Genomic DNA, 23,939 nt, shown 5'->3' with positions numbered 1-23,939 from the left:
CCAGTACGACGGGAACGCTCTGCCCCAAGGCTGGGGGTGCTAAACCATCCTGTGGGATGTTCGGCCGCACATCTGGGGTCCTCCGGGCAAGGCAAACCCCGGGCGATGGGACGGACGGGTTGAGGGGGGGCCGCCCTGAGGGCTCTGAGGGGAGCCCGCCCGGGGCCCCGCCCACCGCGCGGCCACGCCCACACGGGGCGGGGCTGAGGCGACGAGCCACACCCACACATAGCCACGCCCACTCGCCACGCACCCCGTGTGCCCGCCCATTTTATAACCGCGCCCACCACGCCCATGCCCCGCCTCGGCCACGCCCCTCCCGCCGAGCCCCGCCCCGCCGGCCGCTCTCCCCTGTGGCCATGGACCCGCCCCGGCCCCGCCCCGCGCCACAGCCCCGCCTCCTCGGCACCGCCCCGCCCCGCCGCTTCCGGAAGTCCCGCCCCCGGCCGCGCGTCACTTCCGCCCGCTCGGTGCGCACCCCCATCATGGCGGCGCCCTGCGGCTCCTCGCAGCTCCCGCCGGCCGAGCCACCGCTCCGCGTCCCCAAGATGGAGGTGCTGTCGCCGGGCTCGCCGGGCGCGCTCAGCGACGGCAACCCCAGCCTGTCCGACCCCTCCACGCCCAGCGGCGCCTCCCCGCTGGGCGCGGGGCCGGCGGCCGGCGGGGCCGCGCTGGGCGCCCGCGGCGGGGCCTCGCCCTCCGTCTCCTTCTCGCCCGGCGGCGCCGCCGCCGCCGCCGCGGCCGCCGCCTGCCGCGGGATGTCCTGGACGCCGGCGGAGACCAACGCGCTGATCGCCGTGTGGGGCAACGAGCGGCTGGTGGAGGCGCGGTACCAGCAGCTGGAGGGAGCGGGCACCGTGTTCGGCAGCAAAGCGCCCGGGCCCGCCATGTACGAGCGCGTCTCCCGCGCCCTGGCCGAGCTGGGCTACGAGCGCACCCCGTCCCAGTGCCGGGAGCGCATCAAGGTACCCGGGGGGGCGGCGGCGCGGTCCACACGGGACGGGAGGGTGAGCCGGGGGTCGCCGTGCTCGGCCGCCCGGCCGCGGCTGGGGGAGCTGCCGGGACGGGCCGGGGTGGCTTTCCCGCAGAGCTGTTCGCCTGAGCGTCCTTTGCTCCTGGGGAACCGTGTCCTGGGAGTTCGGTCCATTCAGGATCTGTCCCGAGCGTCCTTCGGCGCTGGCTGTGGGTGCCAGCCTGTCCTTTGGCCCTGGGTTGGGGGCACTCTGTCCCCAGGGCTTGGCCTTTCGGGGTCTGCACGATGCACTTTTGTGGAGCGTTCTCTGGCCGTGGCACGGTTGTCCCCAGCCCTTGCTCTGGGTGCAGGGTATCCCATTCCTGGCTCGGCTGCCTGGCTTCCCACTGTTCCATCGGTGTCTCCTGGCTGCCACCTCCTCTGGGTCCCTCCCTTGCTCCCGGAGGCTCCAGCAGCAGCTCTGGGACACGGGCACTGCATCCCATGGGTTCAGTTCCTCTCGTGAGGGTGGCCTGTGGCAGCACGCTGTGGTCCTGAGTGGGGAGGGACACAGCATCCCTGCTGTTCGTGTCCCCAGCAGGATCTTTCCCCTGGGTGTCCTCCTTTGCCCCCAGGTGTTGTGGGCACTGTGGTGGGCTCTGTCCCCTCCTGTGTCCTCCAGCTGTCTGTCAGGGGCTGGCACTGGCTGCTCCCTGTAGCCCCCTTGGGAAAACGGGGCTCCCAGTTCCCCCAGTAACAAGGTGTGGCTCTGGTGTGCTCCTGGCTCTGTCTTTTGCTGTGGAGTTGTTTTGTATAGTCTGATGGCTCCCATGCCTCAACAGGAACGTGCTGTGGCTTCACAGACCTCTTGAGTAATTGATACACAGCCCCATGGGCTGTATTTGCCAGAGGAGCCTTTCCAGTTCTATCATTCCCTGGGAAAAAAGGGCTGGGTTTGGTTCCTGGTTTGGGAGCAGTTCCTTTGTGCATCCTGCTTTTACAGAGAGGAGACACTTGGACGATGTGGAAATCGCTGTGGGGTTTGGGTTTGTAAATGTGGATGGTGTTTGGGAGGATGATTTGCACACTCTGATCTCCCTCTGGCTCTGATTTCTCCTTTCCTGACCCATTAGGCTCCTGCAGCCACTTCAGATGCTGATGGAGTGAAAAATAAATGTGTTGTTATTGCTGGGTTCAGTGGACTGGTTGTTTGTCCCTTTCTCTTCCCATCCCTTAAAAACACCTGCTGGGCAAACTGGGCTGGGGCTGTTCAGGTGTGTACACCTGGGCTGCCTTCAATTTGCAAACTACATGGAATAAGGGATGCTGCAGCATCAGCAATGTCTGAGAGAGAGAGATTTCCACTGGATCCCTGTTGATTAGAGCAGCCTGTCCTGGAAATAGATACTCAAAACAAACCAAATTTCTTCAGAAGTTTTGGGTTCTCAATGTATTTTCCTCATGTCTGTGTGTTTGCTGCTCAGGGACCTTTTTCCATTGAACATACCCAAATATTTTTGGAGAGGAACGTTGCTGCACTGTGAATCCTCATGGGGTCCCTCATTCACCAGGTAGCACTGACAGAACCAGTCTCAAGCTGCACCAAGGGAAATTTAGGTTGGATATTAGGAAGAAGTTTTTTACAGAAATGTGATAAAGTTCTGGAATGGCTGCCTGGGGAGGTGGTGGGGTCACCATCCCTGGGTGTGTTTAAAACAAGCCTGGAGGTGGCACTGGGTGCCAGGGTTTGGTTGAGGTGCTGGGGCTGGGTTGGACTCGATGATCTTGGAAGTCTCTTCCAACCTGTGATTCTGTGAATTTTCATGGTGCCTCTCAAGGTGCTTGTTGCTTGAATCAGCTCATATGCAAACCTGTGAGCTTTCCCAGAGGCAGTTGCATGATGGAAAAGTTCCTTGTGGTGGTCTGGCTTTGTCCAATGGTTTTGGGCTGTGATGGCAGTCAGTGCTGTTGAGGCCCCCAGCCCCAGTTTTGGGGCATGCTGGCAGGTTGTGAGGTGTCATCTCGCTGTCAGAGCTGCCCAGAGCTGGCTGTTTGGGCTTGGATGGAGTTGATTTGGGGAGCATTTTGGTCACTCCCAGCAGTTTGAGCTTCTTGCAGCTGGGGATTCTCCCACTTTCCCTTCAGAAGTGAGGCTTGAAAACCTTTTTGCCCCTGAAATATTCAAGCTTGGAAGAAACCACCCATAAAAAGCAGTAAAAGAGCTCAAGGCTGATATTTATCCCCAAGAGCAGCTCCTGACAGACCTGTTGGATGTTTCTAGATTGCAGAACATCGGGGTTGGGCTCTCCTTCAACACTATAATGCCCAGTTGGGAGGGAATTATCTGTGTTCCAACCATGAGTGAGCCTGGCCTCTCATCAGGCCATGTGCAGAAGAGGAACAACTGCTGGAATGCTGCTGTCTCTGGCACCATACACCCAAACTTTGCATATCCTGACTCCCACAGTGAGGGCCTTCCTCAGCACAGTCATCTGGAGCAGCAGAAATGTGGCTTTTCCAAAACCTTTGGGCTCTCAGGGGTTTTGGCCTGGAATTGATGGGAAATGAGCCCTTGTTGAGAGCTGTGAGCTCTCCTGGGTGTCAGGAATTTACCTTGTTACAGGAATTATCGAGATAGTTGTGGTAGGTGTTGCCAACCCTAAAGTTCCAGTTTGTGTAAGATTCCAGGCAGGATTGGCTGCTCAACATTTCAATGGTCCACCACAAACAAAAGTCACTCCTGGATGTGGAGGGATCATGCATGGATTCTTCTGAGATGGAGCAGGAGGACTGTCATGAGCTGCAGGAACGAGAGGAAGGCACAGGCACTTGGGAATCCTCCACACTGAAAACAGGACTGGGGAGATGGTGATGAAGGAGCACATGGCTGCATTGTTCCATTTATTACCCAAAATGTTCTGTGTTTCCATGATTTTGTAGGGTACTTAATGCCCATCAGGGGACAGAAACTTGAGGCTTTGCTGCTGGATAATAAATGGTGCTTCAAACATTCCAGGTTCTGGTGGTTTTTCAGTGAATTTTAGGTAAGGATGCCATACTGCTTTCCTTGGAAACATCTGCATTCCCTGGACACAGCCAACTCTTGAGTCTCAACAGCCAGTTGAGCTGGAAAGAAACAAGTCAGCTTGTAAGCAGAGGGTTTTCCAGTTGTATGGCACGGATGCATTCTGTCTTAATTCAAACAGGGTGTGCAGAAAGGTCCTGATGCAGATTTTTGCCTCTCTCTCACCATCTGCGTGTGCTTTTCAGCATCAGCAGCTGGAACGAGGCTGCTGTCAGGTTGGAGCTGCTCTGGAAGGGTCTGTTTCAAATGTAGGGATTCACATGTAACTGTTCCAGCAGCTTTTCCTTTGGAAAGAGACCTTGAGTCCAACTTGGTAGCTCTGAGGTTTGTGGCTTTGGTAGCTCTGCAGTTGGGAGCTGCAGGAAGAATGGAACATCTTGATTTCTGCCTGTTGCATTCCCAGAAAAGCTGTCTTGTGTGCCATAGCATCCTCATCCCTTCAAATCGTGTTCTGTCCTTAATCCTTGCTTGTTCAGTGACGCTCTCTGTTCTTTCCATCCAGCCCTTTCCTATTCCCTGTGTTCCTGAGCAAGGATTTAGCCTGGTTTTCTCTCCTGAAACTCACCACCTTCCCACAGCAGCATATGCAGAGCTTTTTTGTTTTCAGGTTTGACCTTAGAGCTGGGATTTTAAGGCAGGTGATGGAGTATTTGGCCAAACCCTTTCCAGCCTTGCTGGGATCCTGTGCCCTGCACTGGGTGATGCTGTTTCAACCAAGCAGCAGGAGAATTGCTGGGAATTTAAGCATGGGAAAATGAGCCCTTGCCTTGTGCTGTGAAGCTGTTGTGTGAAGGCCACACAGCTTGGAGATCACAGTCCATGGGGTAGGTGGAACAGGTTCCATCAGTGTGCTGGAACTCTGTCAATTCATCCTCTACCAGCCACCCCAGGTGGCTGCAGGGATGGGATGCTCTGGGAAAGTGCAGGTGAGCTCAGGTGCTGCAGTCAGAGCTGTGTGAGTCAAGGGGTGTTTTCAGGAAGTAAAGGTTTGTTTTGTTTTAAAGGAATGTTCTTGAAATGAAGGGCTCCAGTTGTTTCTTCAATACCAGATTTTAAGCCTTTTTTTAGACCCATGGGAGATTTTCTGGTTCTCTTGCATCTGTATGGAAGGTAGAATCAAATATTGCTCCTCCTGATGGCACATTGCTCAGCTGGGCTGAGAGAGCATTTCAGGGCTGGAAATCCTCTGGCTGTGGGTGCAGCTGGAGAGCCTTTCCCCAGCAGAGACAAATCCCTTCTTAGAAGCTGCTGTTAAAACTAATTTCAGGGCATTTAAAAAATGTCATTTCTTCAGCTACTGCAGAAATGTGAGTTCTGCTTTTATTTTGCCTTTCCCAGAGTCAATACCAACCCATTGATTCAAAGAGAAGTGGTTCCAATGTCTTAACTCCTGACTGCAGGAATTCCCAAGTATCACAGCCAATCCAGTTCCGCTGTTGTTGGGGTTTTTTTTGTATATAGCAACCTCTTCCTCCTCCCAGATGGGTGACTGGAGGTTTTGGCTGGGTTGTGGTTGTCCACAAAAGTAATTTGTTTTTCAGAAGGAAACCAAATACCTTGGAGATTCTGATTGAGGGCTTCAGAAAGAACAATCATAGATGGGAGTGCCACAAACCCACATGAAATGGGAAGGGGTGGAAAAATCACACCTGACTATCGCTGTTGGTATTTCTTGCTTTAGGCAACTAAAACATGATGATGGCAGGGCTTGTTTGTAAGGGGCCTGTGGTTTTAGCTGCTCTGTGATGTAAACAATCTGTAAACCTTGCATGGAGTTGTTTTTTAAGGCAGGAAAAGCTGCTCCAGCTAAGCTGTCTGGGAAGCAATGATTGCTGTGATCTAGTGTGAGCTGCTGGACGTTAGAGGATTTCAGCCAGAATTCCATCCTTGGGTCTGATGAGTGGAGTGGCTGTCTTTGATTTGAAGCTGTCAAATGATGGAGCCTTGGTGCATTTCATAGCAACCAGCCAACCATCCACCTTCAAAGCAACTTTGTCTTTGATTTGAGCTGACAGGAAGGATGGAGAGAGACTTTCTACAAGGGCCTGGAGTGGCAGAGCAAGTGGGGATGTCTTCTCGATGACAGGGCAGGGCTAGATTGGATATTAGAAAACAATTCTTCCTGTGAGGCTCCTGAGGCCCTGGCACAGGTTGCCCAGAGCAGCTGTGGCTGCTCCATCCCTGGAAGTGTCCAAGGCCAGGCTGGACACAGCTTGGAGCAGCCTGGGACAGTGGAAGGTGTCCCTGCCATGGCAGGGGTGGAGCAAGATGAGCTTTAAGGTCACTTCCAACCCAATTCCATGATTCTGGGTTTCTATTTCTTTTTAATGTGGTGTCTTTATCTTGAGTTTATTTCACTCCCAGCTCCCCATCCCATTAACTCCCTGGGCTGTGATGTGTGTAGGTGTTCAGGTTACCTCCCTTTCTTCCCTTGCTTAAATAAATTCAGATGTGCTGGATTTTCCAGGCTGGGCTGTTTCTTGCCATTCCTTGAATCCTTCCCAGCAGCCCAGCTTCTCACTGGAGTATCTCATGTGCTCTGGTAGGTGGGAGCAACTTTTTGTTGATAGTTATAGCAGGAAAAAATAAACCCTTCAGTGACAAAGAGCAGATTTAATTGTTTCAATCCTTTGTGGGGCTGTGGCAGAGGAGTATTTCTGGGATATGGGTGTCATGTGGAATGAACACACCTGGATTTGCTCTCAGATGGGGTATTTGAAGAGTGCTGTTGTGCTGGGAAGAATCTGGGTTGAACTGCACATGCAGGACTAGTGTCTTTACAATCCAGTGGCTTCTGCAGCCTTGTTGTGTGTCTGTAATACTCTGGTCTGATCATTCTGGTGTACCCGGGTGTACAATCATTCTGCTTATTCCATGGGTGCAGAATGATTCCCACAGGGAGCTGGGAGATTGTCTTGTTGAGACAGAAACAGTTGATGGTCATGAACTCATTGCAGGAGGACAGATTTGCAGAACTTGAGCATTAAATCTCATTTAGGGGGACTTGTGAACATTAAATCCTAGATTGGGCACACACAATTTTTTTCCGTAGTACTCTCTGACTGTGGAGGGCTTGGGAAGATGTTAAAAATCCTCCTGATTCTTGCACTGTGCTTCAAGTGCTGTCACAGGGGCAGATTCCTGCTTACCTCCCTCTTGCTGAGTGTGTAAATTTGGGAGCCACGCAGACAATGCTTTCTGGACTGCTGTGGCCTCACCTGTTATCAACCCTTTCCCCACTAGTGGAGAAAATTTGGGTTCAAGTCGCCTTTGGTATTCCAATTCCAGCTTTTCCCACAGATTTAGAGATTGGTCTCCCTGGTAACATTTTCACAACACAGTTGAAATGGTGTGGACCTTCCTCTAGAGACCTCAGGATCACACCTGGCTGGGACATGGTTGGATATCAAGTTTTTAGGGCTTTAAATGACACAAGCCATTTCCCTTGTGGTGCTGCCCCGTGTTGGTGCTTTCTGCCACTTCAGTGAAGCTCGTTTTGGAGAGGAGTGTTTTCCCTCCCACCTGTGGAATGATTTGTGCTGCTCTTCCTCTGCTGGATGGGCTTGTGGTCTCCCTCCATTCACTGGAGAGTGAGGGCCAGCAGGGATTTGAGTCTGTGATCTCTCGAGGCCTGCACAGATGTGGCTTCTTCAGTACATCTCAGACCTCTTTTCATCCAGGCTGCTGCAGTTTGGATTTTCCTTAGAAGTTTGGTTTTGTGAGTGGTGTGATGATGTTTGTCCTGATCACAATGATCACAAGTAGATGCATGCAACTCCGAGTTTGATTTTTGGAATGAGCTTGTTTCTGAAGGCAAGGTGACCTACTCAGGTGTGGCTTTCATTGCTCCAAAGTAAGTAATTTTTGAACAGGTCATGCCAGGAGCACGTTGGAGCTTACTCAGACATCTCATCCATTTAGGCTGGATATCAGGAAGATGTTCTTTCCCCAGAGGGTGCTTGGATACCTGCACAAGCTTCCCAGGGAATGGTCATGGCACTGACCCTGCAAGAGCTCCAGGAGCATTTGGGCAACACCATCAGACACATGGTGGGATTGGGGTGTCTGGGCAGGGCAGGAGTTGGACTGGATGATCCTTGTGGGTCCCTTCCAACTCAGGGTATTCTGTGATTCAGTGATCTCTGCAAGCTGAGCTCTCTCTGGAGGACCACACACTACATCCAAACTCTACAGTCATTAGCTTGGTGGGTCTGGAGGAAGGTTGTGCTTCTCTGCCTTCTCAAGCTCCAACAAGTTAATTCCTGTGCTGGTTTAGGAAAACCAGGAGCATCAAGAGACAGAGGTGCCCAGCTGCCAACCTTTCTGTAGGCAGTGCTGGAGTCTCCTCTCTAGGGGTCTGGCTCAATTAGCAACAAATCCCTGATGAGGGTCTGAGTATCCTCAGCATTCTGGTAGCAGCAGCCAGTGGAGCATCTTGCCAGGTTGTTGATTTGAGCCCGCAGCACTGTGGGCTCTGTTGTTACAGCACCACACATCCCTGTTTTCCTCACCCTGATGGGACACAGCCTGTTAAACCCCAGCTTCATTCACTCTGCAAAGCCCTGTCTCATGGGGGCTAACCTCTGCAATTGGCTGTGGAGCTTCTGTAAATAATCCCTATCCAGGAAAGAGCTTTTTTTTTTTTTATTGCATTTAATTGTGATTTAGAAACTGGCAGTGGTGGCTGTGAGTTTTTGTTTGGTTCTAGCTCTCCCTAACAAAAACCCGTGTTTGCCCTGCCTCAACTGATATCCCCCTACCTGTGTCTACCAGGGTGACTTTGCTTCTTCATGGTCCAAAGAGAGCTTTGTTCTTACCTCAATCAAGACAATCAGCTTGTCTATATTTACCCCCAACCCTTCTCCCCTCTGCACGTTCCCATCATTTTTCCTCAGTACCAGAGTTAAATCCTTCAGGAAGTCCTTGTGTGTTTGGGTAAATCAGGATCCAACCAAAGCCTTGCTCTTTCATATAAAGAGTGATTTACTGTGACAGGCATCGAGTCCCCAGTGCAGTGTCCCCAGTGCTGTGCTCAGACAGATGTGCAGCCAGCTGTGGGGCTGGAGCCTTTGCAGATTGGGCTGTGGCAGCTCCTGGGACTGACCCTGAGCTCTTGGGAGCCTGCTAGAGTGCTGGGCTCTCACGTTCTGAAGAGGGGTGTTCCTATTTGGGTCCTCACACATTGGTGTCATCAGCTGCCTTACTGCAGTGGTGTGTGGCTCACCCAAGAGTTTGAGGTGCTGCTCTTCTCATTTTATTTTTGATAAACCACAGAAATGGGGCTTGTTGAGGCAATGTCCCATAAAAGTTCTCCTGCCTTGCACATAGCTTTTAACCTAAAAGTTCATGAGCTGAAATTATTGCACAGATTTGTTACCTTCTGCTCCCAGGAACTTAAAAATGGAAGCATCAAGACCTTTCACTGTCCCCTACAGCCACCCCAGGCTTCAAAAGCTGTTTCTTTTGTCCCAGTGTAGTTTCATCTTGTGTTTCCTGTGAGTATCCTGGCATGATGAAGGAGGGAGCTGTTTGGCACTGCTGTTCTTAATTCAGCATATAAAGCTGAGAGCTCCTCTACATTAAGTAAAAGAAACTCTTTGAAGCTGAGTGTTGTGCTAGGTGGTGCTCTGGGACATCTGGACCCCTTTAGGCTGCTATAAATTAATCAACTTAAACAGATGAATGTGGACACAGCCACCAAACTGCTCTGCAGAGCCCATAGCTTCTCCCTGAGTAAGAACATGTCTCAGATCAGGGATCTGGAATTCCATGTTGGATGACCTCAGGTTATATATGAAAAGCTTGCTGTGGTCTGGTTCTCCCTCATCTTATTCTTTTGCTGGGAGGAGGACCATGTCTGCAGCCTTCCTAAAGGTTTTTCTCATCCTCATCCTGCAGTTCCTGCAGAGCTCCAGGTTCTTCGGTGGCTTCACTTGTAGAGATGAGGACTCGTGAGTTAGAAATGGTGAGAAAATCCACAATGAGCTTTGTGACTGTCTCCTCCTTTGGTTTTCCTCATTCCAAATTAAGTGGGGATAATGTGTGTTCGTGTTGCAGGCAGTGTTGCAGAACAATAAGCAAAAGCCTCGGTCTCTTCCAGTCTGAGCAGTCACTGGGCAGTGATCAGGTCTGTTTTCAGTTACTTGTCCTAAATTTCCTGCTTTCTGTATCTGTATCAATCTGTGTATGTGCACTTCAGGAACCACGGAGCAGGAGTTGAGCTGGACACCAGGAGGAGTAGAGGAGGTGCGTAAGAAACAAAACAGACCTTAGATCTTGGAGATCAGAATAAAATGGTGAGAGAAAGGTTTAGGATTTTAAAATGTCCAGGTTTCCTGAGGTCTGAGTAATTATTTAGGTTACCAGGCTCTCTGAAGAAGGGAAGCCTGTAGCTTTACATGAAACAAGGCTGACACGTGGTAGTTGGAGGGAACATCAGAGAAGTTGTAGGGACTGCCTGTTGGAGACACTGAGGAGAGCCTCCAAGAAGAAAGAGCTAGCAGGAATCTTGATTCTCCAGCACACAAGACAAGTAGGCACCAGCTGCTTAGCCACAGGCCCTGTGGTGCTTTGGAAAGCCCTATATTTGAGATTATCTCCCTCAAATTTTAGGTTATCTGCTTGCAGAAGCTGAGGTAACACAACCAAGTGAGCATCTGGACAGTACCCCCAAAAGTACCTTCACCTTTAAGAGTGATGAGCAGTCACGCCATTGCTCATTTATTTTCATCCCCTTTCCTTTAGTTTTTGTTGCTCCCTTTAGTTTTTCTACTTGTCTACATTGACTTGCTGCTAAATTATTTTGATAGTAAAATAAACCAGATTGCAGCCTGACTGAATTAATTAATTACTACTAGGCTACAACCTAGTGTGGGATCCTCCATAACCCCATTGGTGGGGAGAGATGTTTGAAGCACATGCTGAAAATAGGGTGTGAAAATAGAGTGGCTGAGGGAGTCGGGCATTCCCAGAGGGCTTGGCCAAGCGTAGGGATGCTTTGGAAACAGTTTGTTTCACTTGAAGGCTGCTAATAAATTCAGCTGGAGGCTCTAAATCCATGTTTAACTCCTATGGATAATCTGGCACAGGTACAAGAACTGGGGCCTGGGGAATACATTTTAAAAAATCTAACTTGGGTGGATTTTAGAGTCTGGGAGTGAAATCACTTTGCCCTTATTGGTCAATGAGATTTGAGCTTAAAGGAGAGTAATTGGAGTGAGAAAGCTGAATTCTAACAACCAAATGTATCTATACCCCAGCCCGAGGGAACCCTCTGTGCACCAGCAAATTCCAGCAGGTTTCTAGGCTGGGGTTTGGGTCTAGGTTGCCAGAGCAGGTTGTTTTGCACCCTGCTCACACACAGAAAGTTAAAATGTGCTGGTGTCCATCCAAAGAGGATCTGCCTGTTTATCCTGAGGTAGTTATGGCAAAAATGGGAAGGGTTCCACCTTAAACCGTGGAATAACTCATGCCTGTTGTTGCCTGTGTGTTTATATGGGTTAATTTTTTTTATTTTGTGTCGTTTTCGTGTGTTTTTGTTTAAAACAGCAGGGTAATACTGACTTGCTGCTTAGCGGTTTTGCTTCTGCCCCCAGGGCTCTGAATCTCTGGAGGAAACTGGTTAGAAATGTATCCCTTTGCTGCTGATGCTGTTAAACCAGTATATGAGGAGCATTAGGTAGGTTCCAGCTTTCTGGAGTTTTAAAAGTTCCTTTCTTTGGGGGGAAAAGAAACCAAGTAGTTTTTGTAATGATGTGTCCATTACAGTTCTCCTGCAGAAAGCAAGGGAGCAGGATTAGTCCTTCCCAAATTAATGCCTCTCTTGATTTCTGGAAACAGCTTTGCCACTCAAGTTAGAACCTCAGCAATCTGATAAAGTTAATTTTTTAAAAAGTTAATGCTTTCTAGCAGTTCACCAATCTGAAAAAATAGCCAAACCCAGAAAACCTGAGGCATATCACTGCCTTTCAAAATCAGAGCAGTGGTAGAATTAAAACCACATTGAGGGTTGTGTAGAAACCTTTAGTTTTTTTACCCCCAGTTGTCTTTTGCTCCAGAGTAGGGGGGAAACATGGCTGGAACCATAGGCTTATCCAGCAGCAATGAAGTGGCTTAGCCCTTGATGTGGGATGTCAAAGGGATCACCAGAACTGGGTGAGGCTTTGGCATCTGTGTGGGAGGTTCTGCCCCAGCTTTGTTTGAGACTGCTCATACCAAGCCACCTCAGTGCTGTTACTTACTTGATGCTTGATATCAAAGTCTGGGAACTGGGAGCATTATTGATTTGACCTCTTTTAAATTTCAGCAGCTTCACAAGAGACAGAGTGAGTTAGTAAGGAATGCAAAAATATGTAAGTAATAAATATTTTCCTAGCTGAATAGCTTAGGCATATCCATTTTGTACTTTGTGTCTTCTTACCAGAGTAAGGAAGGTCGGACTGTCTTTGCTTTTGGGGGAAATCTTTCTGTTTTCCTTTCTCTCTCCTCTCTGCTTTCCCCTCTCCAAGCTGTGGGCACAACACCAGCTCTGCTTTCTCCTTCTCATAGTAGGTGTGCATTTCCTGGCTGATTGGTGTCTCTGACTGGGGGGCTCTTGGTATTTTGATTTTATTTTTTTCCCTGCATCCATAGGAAATCTGGGGATTTTTTTTTTTTTTTAAGTGAGAAAGAGAATAAATTACCCAAGTTAAATCTGAAGAATCTGTAGCTGCTACACAACTTGTCCTGTGTCACAGATGTTAATGCTAAGCGGGAATGTCGGATATATATGATGCTTCCTGGTGGGTGTAGATTAATTTGGGAGCATTGCTCATGAGCGTGGGGCAAATATGACCAACAGAAATAACCCCCAAAGCCCTAAACTCTGCCTGTGTGACTGTGTGTGAGTGCTTGTGTGCTCGTCCAGCCCCACACCCCTGAGTGAGCTGCTTCTCTCTCTCAGACCCTCCGCAGGTGCTACAGCCGCGTGAAGGAGCACGGCGTTGGCAAGAGGAAAAGCAGCTACACCTTTGAACAGCTGGAGCAGGTGTTTGGGCAGGGAGGATGGGACTCCCAGCCCTGCCAGCCCGTCCTCATCAACAGCAGTGGCTTGTACCAGGAGCTGGAGTCGGACGGCAGCACGATGGAGGAGTACTCTCAGGAGGACTGGGGAAACCACAGTCAGGATCTCCACTGCTACCAGACGGGCGAGCAGGAATTGGGTAAGAAATCCCATCTTGGCACATCTTCCTCCTTGGGTTTCACCTGTGCTCCTGGCTGTCTGGCACACACATACCTCTGTACCAGCTTTCATCTCTCGGATGGAATGTGGTCGTGATGTTAAACACATCCTTGGGGAGAAAAGGGACAGAAATTCCTCAATTAATCAAAAGCAAACCATGGATCAGGACTGGAGGAAAGAAGAGCTGTTTGCCCAGAAACAGCAGAGGTGATACCATCCCTGTCTGTCCTTTCATTCCCAGTTTTACTTTCCCTCATGGGATTCAGGAGACACTTTCCTTTCCAGTGGTACCTGGGTGTTACCATTCAAACACCATTTGCTTAAATTGTGAACAGGGCTTCAGCCTGCTGCTGGCAGCACCAACAACTGTAAAAAATGTTGCTCTTTCTTATTTACCTTGATATATTGATATTAAACATGTCAATATATTTATATCCACAGGTGTGGCCTTTTTTAAATGAAAAAATAGCAAGCAAGCTCACACTTGATGTTTGAGACCTAAACCAAACTCTTCCACGTGCTTTTCTTGCCTGAATTATTGCTGTCTCTGCCTAAAAGTCAATTTTAAAATTAATTTGGAGGTTTAATTGTTGCTCATGGCTTTTTGAACTTTTTAAAACAGATCAGGGTACCACATCACTGATAGAAAACACACTCCAATCTGAGCACTTCTGGGAAGAAGTGGGTTTTTTGAGGCATACTTCTCTCAAGCTATTCCTCTTATGGGTGTGCATCCCTCCCTTGCCTGAGCAGGGTTTTTCTCGCAGCAGAAGCTTTACGTTGGTCAGATCCAATGGAGATGCAGGTGAAGAGGGTGAATTTCATAAAGGCTTTTTTTCCCCATTTATAGGATGAAAGAGGGAGAGGAGATGCAGTTGGGTATCTGTACACATCTGTGTTTGGGGGACTGGTGAGTCAGGATGCTTTGAAAGAGCCTTAGATCGCAGTTTAATGTTAAAATTTGCAAGTTGGCTGTTAACCGCATTCCAGTTCCTCAGACTCCTTCCCTGGGGGATTGAAAAGTCAGAAATATGTGGGAGAGAGACAGTGGGGAGAAGAAAATGTTACAAAACGTATGTAAATGATGGCTAATTATGTCTGGTATGGCTTGTTATGGTGAGTCAAGCTGGGATCTCCTGGTTTGTCACCAGTTTCAGGGACATTTGCGTGTGCTTGGGCTGACGATGCCCTTCACGCTCAGAAGTTGTGAGCAAAGCACTTGGCACAAAAGTCTGAATTGAACACAGATGCAGTTCTGCTGCTGCTTCCTCTTGAAATGTGCCATTAGAAACACAGAATTGCTTTTTCTTATTTTTTTCGTTGGAACAATGTAGTTTGCAATTCTGTCAATGTGTGATTTAATAGGAGGAATTGGAGCCTTGTCCATGAATGGTTTTTCACTTGTGTAGAGAGATTCTGATCTTAACTGACCATATCTCTTCCAAGTTAAAGAAAAACTGAATCAATTACAGAGGGTGTGGGAGCTGGAGCTGTCTCATGCAGAACTCCAGCAGACTGCCTGGCTTAGGAAGCAACTCAGATTTATTTTTTATTTAATTTCAACCTCTTTTACCAAAAAAAAGCCCCTAAAAACATTATTTAAAATCTAATTATGTGTTGGAATTTTACCTTTCAGATGAAATGCCCACTACAAAAAGAACATTAAAGATAAAACAGGAATCTTCAGAAGACACGCAGTAAGTAATTTATGAATGTTTTACCCTGGAATGTATTTCCCTGGGGATAATGTGCAGGAGGGGAGGATATTTGAAACTTCTGTTTATAATTATAAATACATTGTTCAAGACTATTCATACAGTTGAATCTGCTTTATGCATTATTCCCATTACCTCAGAAGAGCTGAAAAGCTTCACAACTCTGTGTCTCCTTGGCTTTGCCAGTCAGCAGACAGAACACGAGTTACTACATGATGTGAGGCCTTAAACCACAGATAGAATCCACAAGACCAGCTCCCTTCCGTGGTGGGAAGGCATACCAAAGCTTGGGAGTCTCTGATTTTCATTTTTATAACTTTCTAGACCTTACTGGTAACCTTTTGGCTGGGTTTAATCTAACAAACACTGGAGCCTTTTGAATGCTTTGAGCATGCGACTCTGCCTTGCCTCTCCAACAATAACACAGAACATTCCCAAAAATGAAAGGAATTGTGCTGTATTTACTCTGTCCAGGGCTGCTTTCTGCCAGCCTTTAGGGGTGGTTGTGGGTCTGTCTGCAGTGGGAGTGAGCCCAGGCTCACAGATCCTTTGGGGTTCCACACAGGAGCTCCCACACCAGTGGGTTTTAGTGTTACTGGGATTTTCCGTGGTAGAAAATCAGCTGCTCTAGGGTAGGAGGTCACCAGCACTGGGAACAGCAACAGAACATCCCTGATGAGTCATATAAGAGAGAGTCTTTGTACTGTAACTCCGTGAAAAAGAATTCTCTAAAAAAACTTTAACATAAACATAAGTAAAAAGAGAAATAAATTTAAAATAAAATAACTTAAGAAAATAAAAATAACTTTAAAATAAAAATAATTAATGAGAAGCTTCCATGGCAGTGGTGTAGCTTTGGCAGACTTCTCACTTCAGGTGGATATTCACATAGCCAAAGGTGACTTTTTTCTTCACATGGAGCAAATTAATTTTAACAACTCAGAGAAAACCTGTAGAAAAACAGCTTTTTCGGTATAAACTTTTTTACTGCCACTTTGAACCATTTCTTTGTGGTGTTCTGGAGTAATTTTACTTTTAAGGAGCTCCATAGCAAATAATCCTGAATTTTCTGAGGAGAAGGCTTAGACCATGTGAATCTTCTCTTCCAAGTTTTAATGTGTACATGAACAGCTGAATTAGATTTTGGTAAATGAGACCTTTCAGAGTTTTATGTTCATTTTTTTCCCCCCAAATTCCTTCTAAAATGCAGTGGAGTCTTTGAACTCTGGGGCATTTTGTGAAGCGTGCCAGAGATAAACTTGTCCTACATTCAGAGTGGAAGCACAGAGCATTTTCCAACACAAAGATTTGCTGAAAGCTGCTTTTCCCCTTGTCTGTGAGGAGAAGGAACTTGTAAACTCTGACTCTGTAGGTTAAAAGCAGTCAGAAGATGCACGGCTGATTCAAAGATAAGCTGGGTATTTATTTATTATCTTAAAAAAATAAAATTTCATCTAAAAGCCACAGTAGATAAGTAGTTGTCAAACTCTTTCACCTCTTTGCACGACATTTAAAAATGCAGATATCCTAGTTCAAAGTTGAGTTCATCTGCCTTCTTGGTGAAGGCCAGATTTCCAGCAGAAATTGCCTCCAGAAATGATTCAAATCCTGGTGAAACTTGTGGTGTGCTTTTGGACACAGAGAAACAGAATTCTAGAATGGTTTGAGTTGGAAGGGACCTTAAAGCTCATCTCATTCCAACCCCCTGCCATGGGCAGGGACACCTTCCACCAGACCTGGTGGCTCCAAGCCCTGTCCAGACCTGGCCTTGGGCACTGCCAGGGATCCAGGGGCAGCCACAGCTGCTCTGGGCACCTGTGCCAGGGCCTGCTCACCCTCACAGAGAAGAATTCCCTCCTAATATCCCATCCATCCCTGTCCTCTGGCAGTGGGAAAACACTCCCCTTTGTCCTGTCACTCTGTCCACTGTCCCAAGTCCCTCCCCAACTTTTCCCAGAGCTTCTCCTCTCCAGGTGAGCACCCCCAGCTCTCCCAGCCTGGCTCCAGAGCTGAGGGGCTCCAGCCCTTGGAGCATCTCCGTGGCCTCCTCGGGCCTGGCTCCAGCAGCTCCAGCTCCTTCGTGTGCTGGGAGCCCTGAGCTGGAGGCAGCTCTGCAGGTGGGGTCTGTCCTGGGGGGCAGAGGGGCAGAATCCCCCCTGCCCTGCTGCCCACGCTGGGGATCAGCCCAGCCCAGGGGGGTTCTGGGCCAGGGCCTGCCCAGCTCCCACCCACTGCACCCCGAGTGCTCCTCCCAGAGCTGCTCTCCAGCCCTTCACCCCCAGCCTGGACTGGTCCTGGGGGTTGCCCGACCCAGGTGCAGCACCTGCCCTTGGCCTTGTTGAACCTCATGAGATTGCCCAAGGCCACTGACTGAGCTTGTCCTGATCCCTCTGGATTCCAGGCTGTCCCCCAGCCATGGAGCAGGAGCACATGGAAGGCGAGCAGATTGCTGCAGGTCCCAGTGCAGGTCTGTGTGAGAGCCAAGAGCTGTTTAAATCCCACCCCTGGTGTCTCATTCTCTCCTCAGATCCCCAAGGACCCGACGCAGCGATGGCTCCGGGAACTCGCTGCACTGAGCAGTGCTGGGTTCATATTTGTGCAGTTTGGTTCTGCTCATAGCAGGAAGTTTTTTTTTCCCATTGTGTAGCCAAATGCTGTGGGCACGGGAATGGATATGAGCAAAGGAGAAAGTGAGGGCTAGGGAATGTCTGGACCAGGTTCCCCAAGTACCATTAAAATATGGTTGGGTGAAGGAAGGCTGGATGAACATAAGGTGTAACAGAGCCCCAAAACACTGAAAGGGCTGGGGAAAAGCGAGTTACAAATCTGGGAGGAAAAAAGGCCAATTGCAGCTTTAGGGATTTAGTGGGCATCCTATGGATAGCTTTTAGTTTCAGCATGTGTACGACCTGCCTGGGTGCCAGAGGGCAAATATCCCATCTCCTCTGAACTTCCCAACGATGTGGGACAGCAGAGCTGCCCCACTCAAGCAGTGTGTCTCCAAGTGACACAGAGAGAGCCACGGGCTGCTCTAGGGGGACATGGTAAAGGTGCTGCAACGGCCAGAGCCCCTCTGCTCTGGAGTTAGGCTGGGAAAGCTGGGAGTGTTTACCTGGAGGAGAGAAGGCTCCAGGGAGAGCTCAGAGCCCCTGCCAGTGCCTAAAGGGGCTCCAGGAGAGCTGGGGAGAGGGACTGGGGACAAGGGATGGAGGGACAGGACACAGGGAATGGCTCCCACTGCCGGAGGGTTAGATGGGATATTGGGAAAGAATTCCTCTCTGTGAGGGTGGGGAGGCCCTGGATCCCTGGAAGGGTCCAAGGCCAGGCTGGACAGGGCTTGGGTCAGCCTGGTCTAGTGGAAGGTGTCCCTGTCCATGGCAGGGATGGGAATGAGATGAGCTTTTCAGGTCCCTTGCAGACCAAAGTGTTCGGAGTCCATGACACACAGAGACTTCCCACCTTTCACTTTATTTTTGACAGTATGGGAAGCAAAGGGCAGTAGGTAACCTGTATCCATGTCCCATCCTCAATCAGGATGCTCCTTCCCCATGTCGGCTCTGCTGTTGCCTGCCCTTGGCTCTTATCTCCAAGTAAACTGTTTTGAAAAGTGAAATACTACTTAGAGAGTTCGAGAAGTGGTTTGATTCACTGCCGGTTTTGGGAAGATGAACTTGAGAAAACTTGTGAAGCTTCACTGCAAGCAGCTGTTCTGGGCCCTTTGAAGTCTGCCTGGTTTGGAAACAGCGCCTTAGAACAAATTTGCGCCTACTCTTGTCTCAAGTCTTTCCTAATTTGAATTGCAAAAGCTTCCAAGGAGGAAGAAATGCAGGTCCCAGACTCCAGCAGGGAGGTGATGGTTTGATGATGAGGGAAAATGCAGCTCTAGGGCACCTTCTGCAGCTGAGAAGTGAGATTGTCCTGAGACACACAACAGGTTAAGCACTGCTCAGCTCCCATTGTCCTCCTGAAAAATGAATCATATTAACAATATAAATAAAGCAAATCCATAAGTACATGTTTAATAAATAATTTTAAATGGTTGAATAAATTAAAATTACATTTGGAATTAATAATTAAATAATAGTAATTTTTACTGCTTATGATACCTTTGCTTGGCTAAGTCATCGATCCTGGATACAATGTGGGAATGCAAAGCTCAGCCAAGTCGGGTCCTGGCAAAAGCAAGAAGATGCTAAACCTGAAAAGCAAAGCTCCTTAAAATTTGTCTTTCCCTGTTTTCCTCTGTGCTAGAAGCAGTGAGTTCCCTGTGGAAAGCCCTTCTCAGTCTGCTGCTGAAGCTCTGCTCTCATGCAGTGATTGCCATTCCCTGCAGGAGCAGTTGCAGTGACTAATGCAGCCGAGCTCGGGCTCCGGGTTGTGCCGAGCTAAACTGAGCAGAGTATTTATAGTGCACTTAATAAAGGTGGGGGCTTTGCTTTCAGTTCCTCAGCTGTTGAATGAAAACCTGCCCACGCCATGCTCTCCTGTCTTTGCCTTGGGAGGGGAATAACTGGAGCTCAGCTGCTGTCAGGAGTCGAGTGTGTGTGCCAGTGCTGAGACACCGAGCTGAGCCCAGCACTGCCCTGTCCCTTGGCTGTCCTACCCCCTTGTGCCCACAAGGTAAACTTGCACTTCCAGAAGCCTCAAAAAGATCTTTTCCAAGCATGGCAGAGTATCAGGGAAGCTTTAAATCAGTTTTGCCACAGTGTTTGAGCAAATGGAAATGGATTTGGGGTAAACAGGCATTCTTGTATCGGATTTCTCTCTGTTGCCGCCGGGTGGTGGAACTGATGCCCCAGGAATAATTTGCAGTAAGAAACAGAACTTCAGTGCTGATGGAATCAGTGTTTTTAAGAGCCCCTGGGCTCTGCTTGTCTAGCCTGTCCCTCCTTAGTGCTCTAGAAACTCGGTTACACTCCAGTTGTGGTGGAAGTGTACTTCCCAAAATGCCTTTGAAGGTCTTTTCAGGGAACCTCTGACATGGTTGGTGCTACAAGGCAGGTGAGGTTGATGAGGTGGTGATGGATGTGGTGCCAGTGTCACTGTGAGGAGGGAGCTGTCCCAACCTGGATGCTCAGAAATGCTTGGGGGGGCTTGGACAGCACAGGTGAGGTTTGCAGAGGTGTGCACCAAGCATCATATGTCAAACCAGAGCTCTGTCCTGAGCCCAGAGGCCTCCATCACCTGCAGGACACCCAGGAGCTGGAGAACCTTGCCAGAATCATGTGCCCTGAAAAAGGTTTTTTGGGATGAAAGGCTCTAAAGTGAGGACTCTCCAGCACCACAGGAAGGCTCTGCAGCTCCCAGTCCAGTTTTCCTTACATTATGATGGAAAAAGACCTACTCCCCATGGGGATTTATTGGGCAGAAATGCATCTGCCAGAGTCAGCTTTGGTTGTGGGGTGTCATGCCTGCTCTTAGAGGCCTTCATGTCCCTCACCAGTCTGGTGCTGGACTCTGTTGGGAAGAGCTGATTTTAGGGAGTTCAAGTTATCTTGAGGAATCTCCAGGAGGAGGGAAATTTGCATGTGCCCTGCAGAAGAAAACCTGTGTCACTTGGTACAGTATGTGCTCCTTGTAAGATGTGGAAGGAAAAAAAATCCTCCTGGGGGTGCAGTGGCCTCCACAGTTCAGCTTTCCAGATATGACACAACAGATAAAGGAAGGAGAGTTGCATGGAAAGATTTTTTACATCCCATTTGTTGGACCAAAAGAGGTTTCTCTGTTAGCAAACGAGTTGCAATATCTTCTACGGGTTTGATTATAGAACAATAACTTCCCAAATTAGGAATTCTCCCTACCAGCTAATTACACCCTAATGGTCTCATTTATCTGGGAGGAAGCTGTTCCAGCTTGCTGCAGGTGCACACAGATGCTCTCTCCTGATGTAAATCCCTCTCTGAAACTTTGCTGCTGAGAGTGAAAACACATTTTTGGGAGTGTGGGGATTTCTTTCTTGGCTGTCTGGAGGGATTGCTGCTGTCCATCCCGCAGCATCCGGGATGTGTTTGGGAGCATCTTCTGCTCCAGGGGTTTGGTCACTTGAGTTGTGTTTCCACCACAGTGCCAGGACAGAGCCCTTGGGAGTGCCTTCATGCTTCCATTGGGGTTTTTACAATTACAGTCCCATTTGCTGGCATTAATTTGGGGATAACAACAAGGCAGAAGTGTTTTGAGTGGCAGTTGTGAGTTTGGGATGCAGCTCATGGGCCACTTGCTGACTGAATCCCAGGACTGTAAAGAATGACCCAGTAGTTAAGCATGTATTTATTCAGCAGTGCCAGATACATGCTTCCTTGGAGATGCTTTGATATCAGGAGGCATTGGAGTTGGGTTTGTTTTTGTTTTGTCAAGATTAATTTAAAATTCCCCATCAGGGTGTTGTTACAACCCATAAACTGCCCCAGAAATATATATATAGTAGTAAGAAAAGTCAGGCAAGAAAGCTGATGGGCATTCATATTTTCTGAATGTTGGTGCATTGGCTGGGAAAGTTTTTCAGCTCAGATGCCTTTATCCTTCTCTCCCTGTTCCTTAATTTGCAGGAAGCGTGACGTCATGCAGAACATTATGCAAATCTTGGAGTCAGTCCAGTTGAAGTGGGAGCTGTTTCAGAGCTGGACGGACTTCTCCAGGCTCCACCTTTCTAACAAACTGGCCATTTTTGGCATTGGGTACAACACCCGCTGGAAGGAGGATATCCGTTACCACTACGCGGAGATCAGCTCCCAGGTGCCCCTGGGCAAGCGGCTCCGGGAATATTTCAACTCGGAAAAACCGGAGGGTCGGGTGATCATGACCCGAGTACAGAAAATGAACTGGAAAAATGTTTATTACAAATTCCTGGAGATCACCATCAGCGAAGCCAGATGTTTGGAGCTGCACATGGAGATCGACTGGATTCCCATCGCTCACTCCAAACCCACTGGAGGGAACGTGGTGCAGTATTTATTACCAGGAGGGATCCCAAAAAGCCCCGGCCTCTACGCCATTGGATATGAGGAGTGCCACGAGAAGCTCCCCTCCCCTCTGGCCGAGCACCGGGCACCCGACCCCAGCAATGAGACTCCAGGGGAGCTCGAGGTCCCCTCGCCACAGGCTTCCCTTCGGGTGGATATGGAATCTGCCCGGATTATCTACTGTTACCTCGGCATCGCCGAGGTCCGGACTCTCCAGCAGTGCCTGTTTTTACACTTCCAGGCAAACACCAAAACCTTCAGCAAAGATTGGGTCGGGATCAACGCCTTTTTATCTCAGAACTGCGTCGTAGAGCCCGGTGTCTCACCCAAATCCATCTACATCAAATTTGTGGAAGTGGAGAGGGATTTTCTGTCTGCTGGCTCTTTGGTAGAGTGCCTGGAAAAAGCCATCGGGTACCCCTTAAAATTTAACAACTGAGTCTCGTCCTTCATAAGGATCAGGGCTTTCCGCCCCATTTTCCATCTCACTCGGATCCTGTCCGTGGACACGCGGGCACGCGGGACTTTTCCGCCTGGAAGCGCGTTCGGGGCGCGCCGAGGCCGGCGGGGCGCTGCCCACGCGCAGCGCCAGGAGGAGCGCGCGGGACGACTGTCGGTACATTCCACGTGGGACAAGCTCGTACACACGGCGTTTTCATACCACAACTGAGGGTTTGCTCTTTCCTTTATTCCACGGTGTCTCATTTGGATGCATCCGTCTCTAAGTGTTACTCTGGATCTGACTCAATAAGCAATAGATAACGGCGAGGGAAACCCCAGCTCCCGGCCCGGGGACTGTTTTTCAAAGCCACCCTTAGATATCTTGTATATAATTTAGAACTTCACTTTTTTCACCATCGAGTGTTCTCCTCTCTCCAAACAGTGTTGCCTGCAAAGACTTTGGGTTCCGTGATGTATTCCACATCCTCAGTAGCGTTGCCATATCTGCTTTTATTTTATTTTATTTTTTTAACATTAAAATAATTCCTGGCTTTTTTATTTTTTCTTTATTTTTTTCCTCATTAATTTTTCCCTATTTTTCTCATTACTGTCTTTTTTTAATAATTATTTTTTCTCTTATTTCTCTAATTTTTATCTTCTTTTTCTTTTTTCTCTATTCCTCTTTTTCTTTTTTTACCTTCTTTTTATCTTGTCTTTTTTGTTTGTTTTTTTAAACTTCTTTATCCTTTTCCTTTGGTCTTTTCTTTTGATTCTTTTAATTTTGTTTTTTTTATTATTTCTATTTTCACTTTTATCCTTTTTTTGTCTTTTCCTTCTTCTCCTTTCAGTTTCCTTTTTTTTTTTTTTTTTTTTTTTTTAATCGAGTTCCAAAAACTCTGTGAGAACAACCTGGCAGCTGGGAAAAAACTATTATTTTTATTTGTTTTGTTGTCGACCCATTGCTTATGGATACAATCAAAGCTGTGAGAAGGGGGAGGTGGGGAGGGGGAGGGAGTGGGAGGGGGGTGGGGGAGGACGCATTTATGCCTTTTCAGCGTGTTCCTGGTCCAGCCCCGCGCGCAGCCGCCGGGGCCGGTGGGTTTTATTTCCTGGAGCTCATCCATCGGTGACGTTGTGACATACGATGAATGTGTCGGTCCTAATAAAATCAAACAAACACGTACAGAGGCTTCCACACATCCTTCTCCTTCTCTGCGGGAGTTTGGGGAGGTGCCGAGCTCTTCCCTGTGGATGTTCCCATCAGGGTTTTGTCCCTGTGGATTTTCCCATCAGGGTTTGTCCCTGTGGATATCCCAATCAGGGTTTTGTTCCTGTGGATGTTCCCATCAGGGTTTTGTCCCTGTGGATGTTCCCATCGGGGTTTTGTTCCTGTGGATGTTCCCATCGGGGTTTTGTTCCTGTGGATGTTCCCATCAGGGTTTTGTTCCTGTGGATTTTCCAATCAGGGTTTTGTTCCTGTGGATGTTCCCATCGGGGTTTTGTCCCTGTGGATATCCCAATCAGGGTTTTGTTCCTGTGGATGTTCCCATCGGGGTTTTGTCCCTGT

General features: G+C 48.7%; 1 protein-coding gene across 1 annotated transcript; it reads left to right on the top strand.

Annotated features, from left to right (window-relative positions):
- Nucleotides 1-485: 485 nt before the first annotated feature.
- MSANTD2 (Myb/SANT DNA binding domain containing 2) lies at nucleotides 486-22,689 on the top strand. Its single transcript, XM_021525784.2, has 4 exons — nucleotides 486-965; nucleotides 12,979-13,237; nucleotides 14,894-14,954; nucleotides 21,518-22,689. The coding sequence occupies exons 1-4, from the start codon at nucleotides 486-488 to the stop codon at nucleotides 22,368-22,370; spliced, it is 1,653 nt and encodes a 550-aa protein (XP_021381459.1). The 3' UTR covers nucleotides 22,371-22,689.
- The last annotated feature ends 1,250 nt before the right edge of the window (nucleotides 22,690-23,939 follow it).

The sequence above is a fragment of the Lonchura striata genome, chromosome 23 (assembly GCF_046129695.1).
Source record: "Lonchura striata isolate bLonStr1 chromosome 23, bLonStr1.mat, whole genome shotgun sequence".
NCBI lineage: Eukaryota > Metazoa > Chordata > Aves > Passeriformes > Estrildidae > Lonchura > Lonchura striata.
The sequence above is the reverse complement of the archived record's forward strand: the minus strand, read 5'-3'. Positions and strand labels throughout refer to the sequence as shown.

Coding starts and splice junctions, on each gene's coding strand:
- MSANTD2 (XM_021525784.2), top strand. CDS start 486: ATGGCGGCGCCCTGCGGCTCCTCGCAGCTCCCGCCGGCCGAGCCACCG. Junction 966..12,978: donor AGTGCCGGGAGCGCATCAAG/GTACCCGGGGGG, acceptor TCTCTCTCTCAG/ACCCTCCGCAGGTGCTACAG. Junction 14,955..21,517: donor GAATCTTCAGAAGACACGCA/GTAAGTAATTTA, acceptor CTTAATTTGCAG/GAAGCGTGACGTCATGCAGA.